The 17,639-nt window shown below is 32.5% G+C and overlaps 1 protein-coding gene across 3 annotated transcripts; it reads right to left on the bottom strand.

The window, feature by feature from the left end:
- Nucleotides 1–14: 14 nt before the first annotated feature.
- LOC143150503 (uncharacterized) lies at nucleotides 15–8,969 on the bottom strand. Of its 3 annotated transcripts, XM_076318823.1 has the most exons (3): nucleotides 8,444–8,454; nucleotides 7,767–8,366; nucleotides 15–450 (listed from the first exon to the last, which is right to left on the bottom strand). In XM_076318823.1, the coding sequence occupies exon 3, from the start codon at nucleotides 402–404 to the stop codon at nucleotides 150–152; it is 255 nt and encodes an 84-aa protein (XP_076174938.1). In that variant the 5' UTR covers nucleotides 405–450; nucleotides 7,767–8,366; nucleotides 8,444–8,454; the 3' UTR covers nucleotides 15–149. The 3 variants fall into 3 exon arrangements, with proteins under 3 accessions (XP_076174938.1, XP_076174935.1, XP_076174937.1); XM_076318820.1 differs by having other exon boundaries at nucleotides 7,767–8,969; XM_076318822.1 differs by lacking the exons at nucleotides 7,767–8,366; nucleotides 8,444–8,454 and adding an exon at nucleotides 7,606–7,760.
- Between the last annotated feature and the right edge of the window lie 8,670 nt (nucleotides 8,970–17,639).

Below are 17,639 nucleotides of genomic sequence, written 5' to 3'. Positions count from 1 at the left end.
TTATGTTCCATGATTATAATTATCAACAGCAAAAGACATATTCTTTGAAACTATTAATTTCATTTCTAATTCATTTTCTCCTACTATTGTCAATTCTTATTCAAAAGTTCACACCGTAATAATAATTTCTTATTTAAGTTTTTTTGTAATTAAATTTTCTCAGATTCTGTGGGCATACTTTCTCCTTGTGTAATATCATTCAAGAGTATTGCATCCTGTCTAGGTCTGTTAGGATCGTCAGGTTCATGGTGAGGACTATGCGGACGCCTTCTTTTTGTTCTGTCTTCGGGTCTACAGCATAGGTCCCGAAAGATACAGGCATAACAGGCCAATAGTGCACTCATCATCGTTAAACCGCTAATAGCGAGGATGACTACCAAAAAGATTGATATTTCGTCACCCATGATACATTATTTTCCAGATAATCTTCCTAGTCAATGTTTAAACCATCTGCAACACAAAGGTCAATACATCAATATGGAGTATGAATACAAATTTTTTTTTAAGTTATTGAATATACACATATTTAACATGTTTTTTCGTTATATCGACGACTGAAAATTTATTGTGTATTTAATATTGTATATACTGCTGTGTATCAGAAGATAAAAATGTTTATGAAAGATGAAATTTTTAAGTGCTCTTTCACTGCCTATACCAATAGTTATTTTTTAATGTTCGATTTTATTCTTTTAAGAAGCTACAATATTCCAGTTTATCTACACAAAAAAGCAAGCATATTTCTTACAACTCTCATTTTCAGTGAAAGCAAGTGTGGTACAGTGTTTGAATACATTACAGCTTTATGCAGAAAGAACGTGAGTTGAATAGCTTTTCATTCTGTACCATGTATCATCGATGTATTCAGTATTCAGTCCACCGAACCTTGAAAAGGTTTCTACAATGGTTATTGAAAGGAAAGTATTTATTTATTTCACGTTATTACATTCTTTTCCTTCGTAAATCATTCAGTAGGATTTCTTTCGAAAAAACGGCGATAAAACATTAAACATTATTAAATGTGATTTCTTGTTCTTTCAATCGTTACTTTAAAAGAAGATTGTGCAGAAAAAAGATTAAACGAGCACAGAAAGATACGAAATTCATTATTTAAATTAACCAAAAGAGTACAAATTTAATATACAATAAAACACGAAACAATTTCTTTCTCCAAATTTATTGAAGTTTTCTCGTCATAGTTACCAAAAGTTCAATTCTTCTATAGATTCCATCATTATCGAACGTTTCACTTACACAAAAAAAAGCTTTAATACAGAAGAAAATTAATTTTCTTTTTCATTTCTGTATCTAAGATATGCAGGTGTTAAGTTTCTAGTGATCACTTTACATGAAAATTGGTAATCGTTTACTGCAATTTCAAAACAAAGAATGAGCAGTAAAGAAATATCGTTGTATCTCGTATAAAGAACCACGGTTTCTCTGAAACGAAAATTTCTTTGATTGGAGGATCTGCTATTTCCGAAATTCAATTTAGACGTCAATAGTTACGTACGGGCGACGATCGTTGAATTGCTCGAGAATATTCCGTATTAAATTGCCATATATTGTACTACATGTTTAGAATAACTTAGGTTTAAATATTTCGTGAATGAAACAATATTCTACGTTTCATTATTAATGAGATTGAGAAAAAACGATCAACATCTATAAGAAAGTTTTGCCATATGTTCTTGTAACAAGGAACTGGTTTTATGGCGAAACTTTTGCCCTTATTCAATAATATTCTTGAAAATTTACTGCTTTCGAAAGAATTTATTGAATATGAAAAAAAATGGTAATTCGACGAGCTAAATGTTGCACAACTCGTGTTTTATACAATGTACAACATTTTACTTTAGAAAACTCTGGTCATTAAATGTATTTTTATTTACAATGAGCTTCAGTGCAATATAAATGGAGTAAAAGTACGTTTGTTTACATTCGTCAACGAAAGGAGAGAAAAATGAAAAAAAATATAAATCTCTCTGGAACGACTTTTTGATTCAATTATCCAGTTCTCGCATTTTTTTTTCTTTTTTTTGTCGAAAGGAGGGTCTGCTTGTGAAAACTGTTCAGAACAATAATTTGCATCTGCGTTTTATAAGAAATTCTTGTGCTTTAATTTCCTGTGTAATTTGAAGACTATTTGGATGTTTTTTCAAATACAATTTTATTTAGATAAACTGATCGGTCATGTTTTATTTTCTGGATAAAATAGAGCACAGAAACAATTTTAATTTTTCTATCCTACACCACACTTTTCGAGCCATACAACAATTTATTCATACTTCTTTTCCGTAATGTGGTTTCAGTGTTTGGGAATCTGAGTTTCCTTCCGCTTCAAGAAGTTTGAAAACTTTCTATCATCTTTGTTTTCGGTTGGAATTTTGATATTCAATATTGAGAAACATTATATGTCAAAAGAGTCTAAACTATCAATATTATCAAGTTGTTTCAGCAAAATAAGCTATGTTAACATACTTCTCAGAATAATTTGTCTCATCCTATTATAACAATTCATTGAAAAATATTAAATGCTTCAATTGAAGGCTTACACATGTAGGTCAGATAAAAGATGCATCGCGAGGTAGATATTCGTTAAAAGTAAAAGGTATTATAAATTATTATTGCATAAAACTCAGAAAATTGTTTTATATAAATATTTAGTTAGTAATTGGATATGTGTGCGCGATGTATAGAAACAATGAAAAAGTTTGAATATTATTCGTCTCTTAAATATGGTTTCATTTTTGTGGATTATTCAGAAATTTGATGCTTGCAAATTAGGAAACCGTGTATCTTTGAAAAATTAGTTTCTATATATATGCTTATTACAAATTATTTCTCCATTTTAATAAGCTAAAGCCACCCTTAAAGTTTGAGTCTGTAATTAATGTACATTTTGTATTTTTAGTATTTTAGTTATTTCAATGTTTCTGTCATTGTGCGTATGTTTGTGTGGGAAATTCACCCAATAATCGATGTAGAAGGGAAAACATGCTATCGGTTCTCAGCGATTATGTAGATTTCAGTATGGCTTTGGTTGTCCATAATAGTTACCACAATTTTCAATGGAGACCATTATGGCCTCTTGTTAACTAACCACGTACCAATTACTTCCTATTGTGTAAACATGCATTGTCCATTTTATGGGAAATTCGTGATAGATGAATTTATTATTTTATAAAGTGATTCATAGTCTTAAAGGTTTATTACTAATTTTCTACTAGATCTTATGTAAACGATACACTGCTCGAAATAAGTAGAGAATTTTGAGAATGAACCGGATATCTTATTTTATCGCATGTACCAAAAAATCAGAATTAAAATTAAAATATAATATTGTATATTCAATTTTTATGAAAATTGTTACTAAAGAATTTTTGCTAAATATCCAATTTATGTTGTATCGGTGGGACTTTAAATGTTATTGAAAAAAAATATATACTTTGTCAAATCAAATATGTATCGTTGTAAAATCTTCTCGATTCAATTTTTTGAATCATCGTTCGGTACAGTATCATTTGTCAGAGATTTGAAAGAAAATATACGAAGAATAAATGATTAGTAGTAGAAAAATATTAATTTGAAGTCACGAATCAGAACTAACGATTTGTTAATTCATTTTTACGTAATTTCTTATCAACTTCTCGTTGTCCTAAATGGACGAGGTTAGCGTGCAAGTATCGAGGTTCTATCGTAACTGTAAATAGCTTAGGTATTGACACAGCTTGGTTGTTTGTCAGTATATTGATTTGCATTCTAGTTTGAGTAAGTGTCGATGCTTTATCGATTTCGACGGTCGTGTACACTAATCTCTTTCCACGAGATGTTGCCGCGAATTGAGGTTATCTTCTGGATCAAGACTCCAGAAAAAGAACCTTCGTAATGAATAATCTCTGCTAGATTCCTTTACACCAGCGTATTTCTTGTTCTTATCAAAAATGTCCATTAATATCTGACACACAAACTCTGTATCTCACGTGCTATACACGGTGTTCGAAAAATAATTGATCTTTATAAAAGCTTCATTATTTCGTAACAAAGTTTATTCTGGAATAAATGTGGTCGTAGAAAATAACGAAAGTACCCAGAAACAACTCGTTTCGGATTACATATTATTTATCAAATAATATTATACATTCCTGAAGGCGTTAAATTATTTTGGAATCATGAAAATTATATTATTATGGAACATTATTCTCTTGAAATAATATTCTTCGTTCGAATAATAATAGGTAAACGTTCGTCTAATTAACAGAAACTAATTCACATCTATATAACATCCATCGACACAAGTTTCTCAAAATTATTATTATTATTATAAATTCTATTACAAACATTTTCTACAGCCCTCGAGGGGTTAAAATATAAATTACCAAAAATATTACCGCGAAGAACGGTCAATAGTTGTTCGAAATTTGTTTAATTCTCATTTAAATTCGATCCTATTCAAATATTTCCACGTGCTCGCGAACCAAGTACATCGGGTGTGTTCGATAAATTCGATTCCAATTCGAATAGATGTTGTTTTCCCTTCGCGGGGCCAAAGTTTACCTTCGACTCGACGTTATAGCTAAATGCCGTTTTAATTAATCAGGAGGGTTTATAATCGCAGCTTGTGTTTCTGCGTTCGAATCGCAGATAGGGAATCTAACCCACGGAATTACCGTCATGTCTCATTAGCCGTACCCATGAGACACAAAGGATTCACCAGGGAACTGTTCGTTCGTGTGAAATTGCGAGGCTGGTGTTGGAAGATTACTCGAAAATTGGCATCCGCTGCGAACTGAAATTGCGCGACGCGCAATAAACACGGAAATTTAATCGAAGGAACGAACAGGGGTGGAAAGAATCGCGGGGAAAGATAGGGCGTAGCTAAGACGAGGAGTAAAGGAAGTTATATTTCCGAACAAGAAAGAAATAGCTGACTCGACAGTTCATTCTCTGGAAAACGTACTATGATAAATTGACTGGAAGATTTCGAGACACACGCATTTCGTACCAGTTTCTCAACGATCGTACTCGGTCTCGATAATCCTCGAGCGTTATCAATGTTTATTCTGTAAAATTATTCGGATTACTTGGGACAAATTATTTCGCCCCAAGTTAAGAAATTGATAAATTTGTATAGAATCTTTGACTTCATTTTGAGTCACTTTTGGTGTAACATTATTTTTCGAGGTTAGATTTTAACCATCGTACTCTGTTTAGATAATCAATGTTTACATTAGAAAATTATTCGAATTATATGGGACAAATTATTTCGCACCAAATTAAGAAATTGTTAAATTAGACAGTTCGATCAATTGCTCGAATTTGTTACGTATAGAATCTTTGACTCCATTTTGAGTGACCTTTGGTGTAGTATTATTTTTCGAGGTTAAATTTTAAGTATCGTAGTTTGTTGGGATAAACAAAGTTCATTCTATAAAATTATTTGGATTATTTAGGATAAGTTATTTCGCTTCAAATTAAAAAATTGATAAATTAGACAGTTCGATCGATTTGTTACGTATAGAATCTTTGACTCCATTTTGAATGACCTTTGGTGTAATATTATTTCTCGAGGTTAGGCTTAGAAACATCGCTTCAGCTGCACCCTCTTCACACACTTCATTTTCTCCCACCTCGTGTCTCGCAGTAAATGAATGTTTGCTTTACATGTATAGTACCGCAAACTTTGCGCAATGGAGACACTGAATAAAATTAATCGATCGGAGACCTTAAAAAAAATATACGAAAGGAAAATAATCAAAGCGAGGAAAATGTCGAATAAAAGTTTAATAAGATGTTAAATTTTAGTAGTAGGTTCAAGCTAAAAAAAATGCTAAGAAAGTTCAATATTTATAAAAGGTCAAAACTTGATTGTGGATTTATCAATCCATTTTAATAATTCAATGATTAACTCCGTATATTGAAATTGAAATCATTCATCGCGTCATTATCTATCAATATTGACAATATTACATTATCGTATTCGCGAAATTTAATTACAAATATTTATAAATATTTATCCATGAATATTGCGAGTATTTAAAATTCAATCGACTGTGTAATAGTTTTCTTTTGACCGGTACTAATGTAATTTAAATTTGTCAATAAGTGTAAGTTCTTGTGCACATTTCTACCGACTTTGTTGGTACGTTTCCGGGCAAGAAAGGTAATTTCCTGTATAACGTTTCTGAAACGAAACGTTTGACGCACCAGACTTACGTATCAAAGATCTTAACGTTATCGAAGTTCCTTTGGTGATCGAATTGCAGTCAAAGAAAGTATTACTGTACATATAATGGAAGAGAGTGTTATTTGCTATGAACTTCTATCGCAAAGTTCGAGTAATATAAAAAATTCCCTTCATCGAGGAAAAGTTCCAGCGAATTTTCCGCGTAGCAATGAATTTTTCGCAAATAATTAAATTCGTTTGATTGGCGAATAACGCTACGTAGACTTCAATGATGTAAAAAAGAGGCGATACTTTACTCTCATATTTCACCGTGGCGCTCTTGATACGAAAAAGAAGAAAAAAAAAGAAAGAAAAGAACAAGAGTAATAGCGCCAGAAGTGCGTCGCGTAACTTAATACTACGCGCAGATAAAATCTTCTTTGTTCCGCTTTTGCAATGTTCTTATTTCATCAGCGTGCATTTTTATTTCCCTTTCCGCGAAACGTGAAATATTTTTGCCGCTTAATTTGACGTCAAATGATCCCTCTGTCGACACCATTTTCAACAAAAAACGATCCATTACATTTGCTGAAATACTCCTTTGCGAATTATAAGCTTCAAAGATGATTCGTTTTCTTTTTTTGAATTATTTATTCCAAATAAGTTGCATTGTTAGGAAAGTTTCATATTTGTATAGGATAAATTGTTTCTCGTTTGTATTCTACAGGGGACATAAAGTGAATAATAAAGATAAATAAATAAAAGAAATACTATTGATCGCAGGAAAAATTATTCACATATTACGTAATTATTCACTTTCTTGCGTAATGTTTGTTCTACCTATTGTTATTATTGTGTAAATAGTCTTCCTTTTATTAATTTTTTTCCATTCGTAATAAATTTCTGAGTACTTTCTCTCATTTTCCATGTTATGAACAAGTTTGTGTTAACGTGTTCGACTGGATGCAAAAACTCAGAAGAAAACGATACGATGACGAATGGGTTGTAAACAACAATATTTTAGAGAATGAAATGTTAATAGATGACGAAATTATCGAGTCGATTGCGCAATCAGAATTGATGGAAGATGAAGAATCGATTAATTTAGAAACGACGAGTACGTTTTGCAATTGTTCGAAGGCCGATAAATTTACAATTGGCAACAATATTCCACTAAATAGCATACAGTTTCGTCAGGAAAAAAATTTTTCGACCTTAAAATCTCCTCGATACCTTCGATTACAAAAAAGTGAAGCAGATAAACAAAATTTCCTTTCTAAAATACTTAAAATTTGTCCAATTGCATTTCTTTCTATCGTTAATATTTTCGAGGATATTCAGTTTCAGCTTTGCCGAACACATTTGCATTCTTATAACATCTATAACATTTATTTCTCTGTCTAAGCCGCATATACATATGTGCATTAATTTTAGCTTACATTCGCGAACGTTTCCATATCATCAACGCTGACATAAATTCCCCGATCAAAATTCTGATTGTCCCCGCAAACGTCGGCCATTCCAGTCCAGGAGAGATTCGCTCGAACGATTCTCACCCTTCATCCGGAACACGCTTGATCCTTTTGCAGCGATAACTCACCGCATAAAATTTGATCCGTATAGATCAGCAATAGTTTTCTCCGTCCCATTCGTTGTGCTCCGAGCTGATGAAAAATGATTTCTTCTATCCGACGAATGCGACGCCAATTTCCATATAAATGTTCTCCACGAAGAGACGTCGTAACAGCAAAGGAAATTCGCGTATAAATTCGCGAGAGTCATTGAAATACGGTAAGCCTGCACGCTACTCGACAGCTTCTGCTCACATTCCTCTTTCAGCCTTTATTTTCTTTCCATGGCGGGTTGTGAACGTCGACAGTGACGTTTTAACGTTTATTTAGGTTCACTGCTAGACGTTTCGCTGTAATTCTTTTACCGTTGCAGGCTTTACAAGTTTCAGAGGCGCTCGACCGATCGGCACGTGCGTTGAACGCCCATAGGCGTTGAACGCGTACCCTCAATACGTGCAATTTCGGCTTTTCCGCACAGAGCCTTCGAACTTTGGTTTCGAAGGAAATTACAATTGAAGACACTGTCACAGAGGTGATTTATCGTAACTATTTCGAATCCAACGTGAACCCTGTTAGATTTCCCATATATTATCCACGAATCGCTTTATAAATAGACGTTTCATTCTTTTCTAGAATACGATGGAAGGGTCCCCTGAAGGTTACTCGAGATGAATCTACGTTCTCTTTCAACGTAAGCGGTACTTACAATACGGTGAGTCTATTTTTACTATATTTTTTCTAGCAATAAGAACACACAATGCGTACGAACACTAGCTGTTTAAAAGAATAAAAAAGTATATCGACTCGATATTGAAATATACGAATGTGCTGAAAAAATGTATGCGAACAGTTTTAAATTATTCTTCGGCTCGATAAATATTGTCGTACTCAACGATTGGCAATTATCTTTCTTAAAATTATTCAATCCATCGTTGTCAAATACGTTGCGTTACGTATGCGTATCTTTTGCACGATATTTATTTGTTTACGTTTCACTTCAAACTGACCGGATAGTTTTCATTGCACATCGTGCGCGCGCGCGCGCGTAGGTTTCTTCGAACTAATTTTTTTTTGTCTTTTCGTTTCTCATGTTTTTATTCAGGATAGAATCGAACACGTGCACACGAAGCTCGTTTCTCGAGAACAATAGTTTCTCATTGGTGAACGTTGGTTCGCGCGAACCACGGTCCGATGAAAATGGACCCACCGAGTCTCTACTCGGGGGTGCATAACACGAGAACAAGGAACCTTTCCTATTTATTTTCTCCCTCGAGACGAAAACACGCATCCACACGACGCTTGCAGCACGAGAGTCGCGTGAGGACTGCGAGCTGGTCCGGTTCACGAACTTGCGCATCCTCGCCGGTTTTGCTTCTCCTACCCTCTGCGGCGACCTTTTTCCCCTCGAAGGGCCACGTCGGGGGTGTTATCATCTACAGAACTGTGTTATTGTAGCAGCATAATCGGAGAGCTTTCGCTCGAAACATCCCAGACACACTTTATCAAAAAAACGTATTACCCGTGGCTGTTGAGGATAACTTTGATGCCAGTCAGAGGGAAAACTACGACAGGTAATTAGTCGTGCAGGAGCGTGGCACTGGTACCTCTCAGTGAATCGGAATGTAAAAATGAACGAGTCTGTAGGAAATTGTAGAGGTGGTAAAAATTTCATTTTGTAAAAAGAGGTAGAAACTTCGTCGACTTTAGATTACTTTCGAAATCTCGTTCATTTTTATCGCGATTGTGATAACCCAAACGCGTTGGAAAGTTTTTAATTTTGTTGGAATAATATGCCAATTTGCGAAAAAGAAAATTGTATTTGTGGAAAACCATGTAGGTGGCAGAAATTCAATTCTTTAGAGGAAGGACATTAGATTACTTTTAAAATCTGATTTATTTTCGTCGCGGTTGTGATAACCCAGACGCGTTGTAAATATTTTTAATTTTGTTGAAATAATATGCTAATTTGCGAAAAAGAAAATTGTATTTCTAGAAAACAATATAGGTGGTAAAAACTCAATTCTTTATAAAAAGGAAGAAACTTATCCGATTTTAGATCGCTTCCAAAATCTCATTAATTTTTTATCGCGACTGCAGTAACCTAGAATTTTGCAATTTTAACGCGTTGCAAAATTGTAAATTTTGTCGCGGTAATATGTTAATCTGTGAAAAAGAAAATTGTATTTGTAGAAAAGTTTATGGGTGCCATTAATTTGAATCTGCAAGCGTTAAGTGTCAATTCTATTTCAAAATTATTTAAGATACCAGAATATAGAAAATATAGAAAATCAAAAATATAGTTTTATTACATGTTCTTATTATTTTATATAACTGGACAAAAGTTCTCGATCGCTTCGGGTTTGGTAAACGGTTGAAGTAAGAAATATCGTGTGCGAGTGAGACAGTGGTATCCTTGACTCGAATATGTTTATTTAATTCAGGTAGGCAATGTCGAAGCGGCGCACGTCGCAGGGCTAAGTTATAGAATTGGTGGGGATAAAGAGGGACCGTAAACCCGGCAGTACTGTATTACACGGCATAGGGAGGAGTCACGGAACAGTAATAATCGAGCAATGCCCGCTTTGGTGCTTAGATTGTTTTCTACAGACACGACGTTGGCTATACTAGTGATACAATCTTTTAGCATTACTGGTTCGTAAAGTGAAATTTATTAATGAAATTGTTCTTACATTCTGTACCATGATATTTTTACTGACATAAAATTTTGCAATTTTGTCACTTACATTATTTTCTCCAAAGTCTTCAAATATATACAAACAACTAGTGCACATAAAATTTTGCAATTTTGTCACTTACATTATTTTCTGCAAATATTTCAAATATATATAAAATACTATTACACATACAATTTTGCAATTTTGTCACTTACATTATTTTCTCCAAAGATTTCGAATATATACAAAATACTATTACACATAAAATTTTGCAATTTTGTCACTTACATTGTTTTCTCCAAAGACTTCAAATATATACAAAAAACTAGTGCACATAAAATTTTGCAATTTTGTCACTTACATTATTTTCTGCAAATATTTCAAATATATATAAAATACTATTACACATAAAATTTTGCAATTTTGTCACTTACATTATTTTCTGCAAATATTTCAAATATATATAAAATACTATTACACATACAATTTTGCAATTTTGTCACTTACATTATTTTCTCCAAAGATTTCGAATATATACAAAATACTATTACACATAAAATTTTGCAATTTTGTCACTTACATTGTTTTCTCCAAAGACTTCAAATATATACAAAAAACTAGTGCACATAAAATTTTGCAATTTTGTCACTTACATTATTTTCTGCAAATATTTCAAATATATATAAAATACTATTACACATAAAATTTTGCAATTTTGTCACTCACATTATTTTCTGCAAAGATTTCAAATATATACAAAATACTATTACACGTACATAATGTGTATAATTCTTAATGTTATTGATTACAGCCAAGCATCATCGTTTTGCAAGCATCATCCATACTTTCCATAGGATTTTTCGCGCAAGAGGTCAGAAGGATCCGCCATTTGTTCTCGCAACATTTACTTTACAAAGGTCAGTACATTTTTTACTCAATTGATATTAAACAACCGACACATGCGTTTGGAGAGTATAAAATGTAGTTAAAATGCGACGAATAACACGATCGATTAAATTTTATGCATGAAAATATTCAAAATTAATTATAATAGGTTGTAATTAATTTTAACGAGATTTCAACGAAGAAACTTCGATGTTTTGGATCGTTATTCTCTCGAAGTATTCACGTAGTACATTCACGGTGAAACTTTTTCATGGGGCTAACAAATCACGGTCATATAATTTAATCGTCCGTGGCACATTTAAAATACAAGTAAACGCGTACAACGTGTCGAAGCTTCAGGGATTGAAACGATCCCAACACGAGCTTTATTGTATGTTTAATGGTTTGTATCGCTGCAACTTTGAAAAATGGCCAAGACTTCTACATAAAAAAGAAATTACTGAAAAGAGAATTCATTCGTAAATAAAAATTTAGGTTTGGGTTAGGTCTGGGTTAAATTTCTTGGTTTAAACGAATATTTTAAAGTACTAAATAATAAATAGTTAGTTAAATATGTCTTAAGTTGTAACCTTTTTCGATTATAATTCAAACCTGATAAATTACTTATTGTTTTAATTATATGTTTTTTGTATTATGATCCAAACCCTACCAACTATTTATTGATTAGTACTTTAAAGAATTAGGTTTGGGTTAGATTATAACCTTCTCGAATTATAATTCGGATCTAATCGACGTATTTTAAAATATTTTTCTTTGTGTTTATTCGTGAAAACATTATTACAGTTAAGGCCAATATTGTTTCGGACCCTTGTCATTTATTTTTCGATAATTCTTCTTAACAGCAGAGATTTCAGTAAAGTAATCTGCCAGGAGACATTATTGCCTTCTGAACGCTTTCTACGGTCATTTTCAGTGACACGAAAATTCTTTCTCGAGATTAAAGTCCATTATGCAAACTTAATTCAGATTTAAGTACAAATAGATGAACAATAAATTGTCATTCCTTCTCGTTAATTTAAGCGAGTAAAATTACAATTTTATATTATATTAAACGTTTAGAACTGAACAAACATCAAAGGTCTGCATATTTCAAGTGATATCTAACTTTGTAGAACATATATAGGGTGTTTCTAAAGTAGTCTAACAAAATAATTCTATTTTACTAATAAGCATGTAGTTTACAAACTTCTCGTTTCAAAATTTTAATAAATTTAAAATATATAATTCCATTTTGCACCTCACATCTTAGAAAAGAATCTTAATAAACATATTGTAAACGAGAGTTTACAAATATCTCGTTTCTAAATTTTAATAAATTTAGAATATACAATTCTATTTTACACCTCACACCTTAGAAAAGAATCTTAATAAACATATAGTTTACAAATATCTCGTTTCTAAATTTTAATAAGTTAAAAAATAATACGCTAACATTATCCCGTGTTATTTGTTCGTTAATTATTTGCTAGGGATAGAATGTACAGTATAATTAGTCGGTAGATAAATATTATTCTAATACACTCAACGTTTCTGTGCGACCACTGTGTGCGCAGCGATGTTTGGCTAATAATTATCATTAATTTCCATAGTAATTGGAGAAATAAGTTTCATCGGGTTTGTATATCGGTATATCTAGGTACATTTGCGTCAGTCGCTGTGGTTAGGTCACGGTAGACCAATAACGTGCCACTCCATAGTCCGATTTAAATCCTCTTGATTTGTTTTTCTTTACTTCGCGACAAATCGATATGGTGTTCCAGCCCAATGGAAAATATTGCAAAATAACGAACATCTCTGACGATTACTCGTGCAATTACGCACGTATTGAAACTCGAACCAGTTGTATATCAGAAATAAGAAATTTTCGAATCTACGTTAATTAGAATTTATTCCAACCTTCAAAATGTAGAATCGAAAAGATTTTTACCACCATTTTAACAACACCCTGCGCAATACACATTTGTTTTAACCTTTAACGTTAAATGATCGTTATTATCCTCGTTAATCACTCGTGTATTTGTTTTCAAATTCAAAGCGCCCGATAAATATTTCGTAATTCAACGCAACTTTTCTATACCTTTACCTACGAATCGCGTACATTCGTGCAGTTATCAACTTTTAAAACAATGACTACTTAACTTCGCATCGGGTTATTAATCGTGGCACGTTCAGTTTCAGTCGTTCGTATAATCGGCTCTGGTTCATTTCCATTCCGTGCGAATATCAATTAAATCCAAACTAAATGAGTTTCAAGCTATTCTATCGATCGAATAAAATCTAACGTTTATAGACGAATCTCATTAAATCCGTTCGATTTCAATTAACTCCTCCCAGAGGGGTACGTGTGTTTCACTATGATTTCCATTCGACTTCGTGAAACTTAACGAACCAGTTTTAAAGAACTAATTTGCCATGGAAACGTAAAGGATCATCGTCTAAATATATATATATATTTTTTGTTTTTTGTAAATTCCAAGAGTATTTGCAATGAACCTGTTTTTAGATTATAAGTAAATGTGCTGTAAGTTCAGGCTTTTAACGAGATCAATAATTTGTCCTAAGTTTCGACAATACGTGTCATTAATCAATAAGAAGGTAAGTCACGACTCTCACTGTCCTCGTGAACGTTAAATTTTCTTTTCGAAGACATTATACAAGGATGCTTTTTTAATATTTTTTAAGAAAATGTATTTGAACGTACGAATGTGGACAAAACTCATTTATGGTTCGTTTGATTCGATTTATTTACTACGAGTCTTACGTTACATTGTAGGCCAAAGGCTTAACAATTCATGTGTTTCTCTTTATATTAAATTGTACAATAAATTTTGTCGTTTTTTCCATTGTAAAAAAAATACTATGACGCTTCAACTTTGCACAATTGTAAATATACGAACGAGTCGACAGATCTACGTGAAACTTCACGCATGTTCATCGAACAGTAATACCATCTTTAGAAAAATAAAACGATGAATCTAATAGCTCCATTTCTTATAGAACGACAAAATTTATCGAGCAATCTATTATTATCGCCAAGAGTGTGCACATGTTGAGTTTGTGCTTCAGAGTTTAGAGTTTATTGTGCAAGAAGCACTTATTAATTAGTGAACAAGAACATGTTTATCTGAGATATTAACAACGAATATAATCAATTTTAATAAACAAAAAATTGTCTCTTATGAAGAACGACAAAACTTATTGAGCAACCTATTACTATGGGTTTGTGCTATTGGAAAAACGATGAGGTAAATCCTCCAGGTGATATCTCTTGAATCTGTGTATTTGTTGTCTGGTGTCCAAAGGACTGAACATTCGTATGAACTTCTAATCTGTTCATATAGTTGAACAGATTACTAATTCTCATAATTTCAATTTTCATAGTTTGTATTTTAAAGTCTCGACGATATGTTTCATTTGTGCACGTATCAGAGTGTATTTGCGAATGCATTTTGCGTTTTGGAGTATCTCGATGTCTAAATTGCTGGTGGATCCCCATAGCTGTATCCCATAGGTCTATATCGGTTTTATTATTGCTTTGTAAATAAATATTTTGTTCTGGGGGATTACCTTTGATCTTTTCCCTACCTACCAATTACTTACCAATTTTACTCGCTAGGAGGTCGAGATGTTTACGTTTGGTATAAATTCGTGTTTTTTCAAGCGAGACGTCCACCAGAGTGAATATTTAGATACTTTACGTTCGTGCAAATATTTGAGCACGTGAAATGCATTCTATCGTGTCCTTTAACACGAAATTTATTAAGACCTCGAACGCGCTGATACCACACGCGAAATTTATCTCCGAAAGCTTTTTCCAGAGCCAGAAAACTTAGGGTCGCGCGTTACGATCCTTTTGGGAGATTCAATGCTTTACTCAATAACAAACTGACAGTTAAATGCAGGGAAATCGACAGATAACTCGGGATATACCTTCGTGCTATAAATTTCGTAGCAGGTGAATATTCCTGCACCCCTATGATCCTGGAACGTCAAAATGAAATGTTTCGCGATCGAGAAAGTATTCCACGAAAAAAACTAAACAAAAAACGTGGGATATATTGTTTTCGAACGAGGTTTCGTTTTTGAGAAAATTCATTTCGAACACTGAAATCAAAATTTCAGGAACATAAAATCGCAGGACGTGTACCTGTTTTATCAAAATTCGAATTAACCTTTTGCACTCTTTAAATCTTTTTTTTTAACCTACCAACAACTACTTAATTAATTTATAAAATAGATAAGAAAAGGGAGTCTCGATAAAATGTATTGTAACAGTATAGAGCGTGTAACTAATATATTTTTCATTTATTTTAAGTAGTTGGATAATGTCGAGTCTGGCTCGACATTCGAGTTGGTGTAAGAAATGTGATGTCGAGCCACACTCGACATAGGAGTGGTAAGGGTTAAGAGTTCTCGATGTAGATGCATTTTGTGTGCAAACAATGGAAGTAATTTGCAACGAGAGAGTTCTTTTATAAGTACGAGTCAGGTACGTGAATGCCTCGAGTATTTTCATAATTAATTTTCTTACTAACAAAGCTCGATAGAGAAAAATTTCATTCTACGTTTTCGATTCGGTTTTTCACATAGAGTCACTGATCTACTCGATTGTTTTACTCATTGTGAAATAGTACCTGTAATACCATTTTTTGGCAATACCCTCGTGTAATACCAGTTTTGATGAAATATTATTAACAATTTACTAAATAGCAAACCTTGTATAGTATCACGCATTGATTTTAACAAAACTTTGTAGGGGGCCTATAGAGAAAAATATTAAGGTTTTGGTCTACTCAATAATTTAAAAGATGTTTAATAATAAAGATCACTCTAAGCCCATTCTTAGTCCACTCAATAGTTTAAAAGATATTTAACAATAAAGATTATATTCAGCTTATTCTTGGTTCACTTAATCGTTTAAAAAATATTTAACAATAAAGATCATATTCAGCTCATTCTTGGTCCACTAAATAGTTTAAAAGATATTTAACAATAAAGATTATATTCAGCTCATTCTTGGTCCACTCAATAGTTTCAAAGATATTTAACAATAAGAATCAAATTTTATACTTGCTTACGTTAAATATCGATTTACGAAATATTTTAAAATTTTTTTACGACGAATACCATTCGCAAGAAATATATTCGTTTTTTCCTCTGTAACTTTGAATGGAGTGCAATAAAAGAAAATGTACCTCGAAACCTTCGAATAGAGCTCAGGGCACACGATTACGAAGTTACGACCGTAGATACGTTTAGAAGTTTACGAGAATGGGCTTGGATAAGAAATGTTCGGACTATTGGTCAGACTTTTTACTACATAGTCTACAAACGGAATCGAGAAGCATTCGCCCTTAATCCATGGTATCCCTCGGGTCCATCTCGTGAGTCTTATAAAATTGCGGAGTGCACTATTTGGTGCGATTGAGAAACCATAAAACATTGTAGAAGACAGCATACGGTGGTTTTCTTACATTTATTGGCTAATTATTTGTGCATAGTACAAAATGAAAATAATTTAGTGTTTGTACGTAAATTTGCAGTTATATAAACGTAAACATAAATATGCCACGATTAATTTCGTAATGGAAGGACGTTTTTTGAAACCAAAATGGCGCATTTAGAGGTTAGGATACGTAATCGATTAGCATGTATTATAATACGTAGAGGAATAGTAGTGGTTTTCTTATAGGGAAATATACAGCTATAGAGATAACTGTGCTTTGAATTTACGAGGAAATAATAACAATTATGTTATAATATTTTAAAAAATGTTTGGTACTGTACCAAATATTATTTGGTATTGTGGAAATTTCTTTCTAACAAATTTAAATTTCATTGTTTGCATTAAATTATGCATTTAAAAGATTACTACGTATATATTTGATATTAAAAAGAATAAATGTTACTTTAACGTTGCTTTATCCAGCTGTTATTATTACAATGGTAAAAGTTATATGCACGAATGACTGTAGTATAAAAGTAGTCAGTCTAAAACTTGGCAACATTTTTTACGACTCCAGCGATTAAATTCGAACATTATTGTTACATAACGGGTGCTCGTAAAGTGAATAATAATGTTCTACGATATCAAAACTTGACGAAAATTAACCGATAAAATGTTTTTACTGTCATTATCATCTGCAACGATATGCGATTCACATTATCAATGCGTGTCAAATAATTCTTTCGAGCTCGTTTCATTGATATGTAATAATTTTAAATAATAAAATTCTTGTGACTTTTAGTGTTTGTAACTTTGAGTCGAAGTATTTCTAGACATATATTTATAAAAGATTTTTTATAAATACGAGAAATAAC

Source organism: Ptiloglossa arizonensis, chromosome 8, assembly GCF_051014685.1.
Source record: "Ptiloglossa arizonensis isolate GNS036 chromosome 8, iyPtiAriz1_principal, whole genome shotgun sequence".
Lineage (NCBI taxonomy): Eukaryota > Metazoa > Arthropoda > Insecta > Hymenoptera > Colletidae > Ptiloglossa > Ptiloglossa arizonensis.
The sequence above is the reverse complement of the archived record's forward strand: the minus strand, read 5'-3'. Positions and strand labels throughout refer to the sequence as shown.

What these genes read in the sequence shown, in the direction of transcription:
- LOC143150503 (XM_076318820.1), bottom strand. Translation starts at nt 404, where the DNA reads ATGGGTGACGAAATATCAATCTTTTTGGTAGTCATCCTCGCTATTAGC.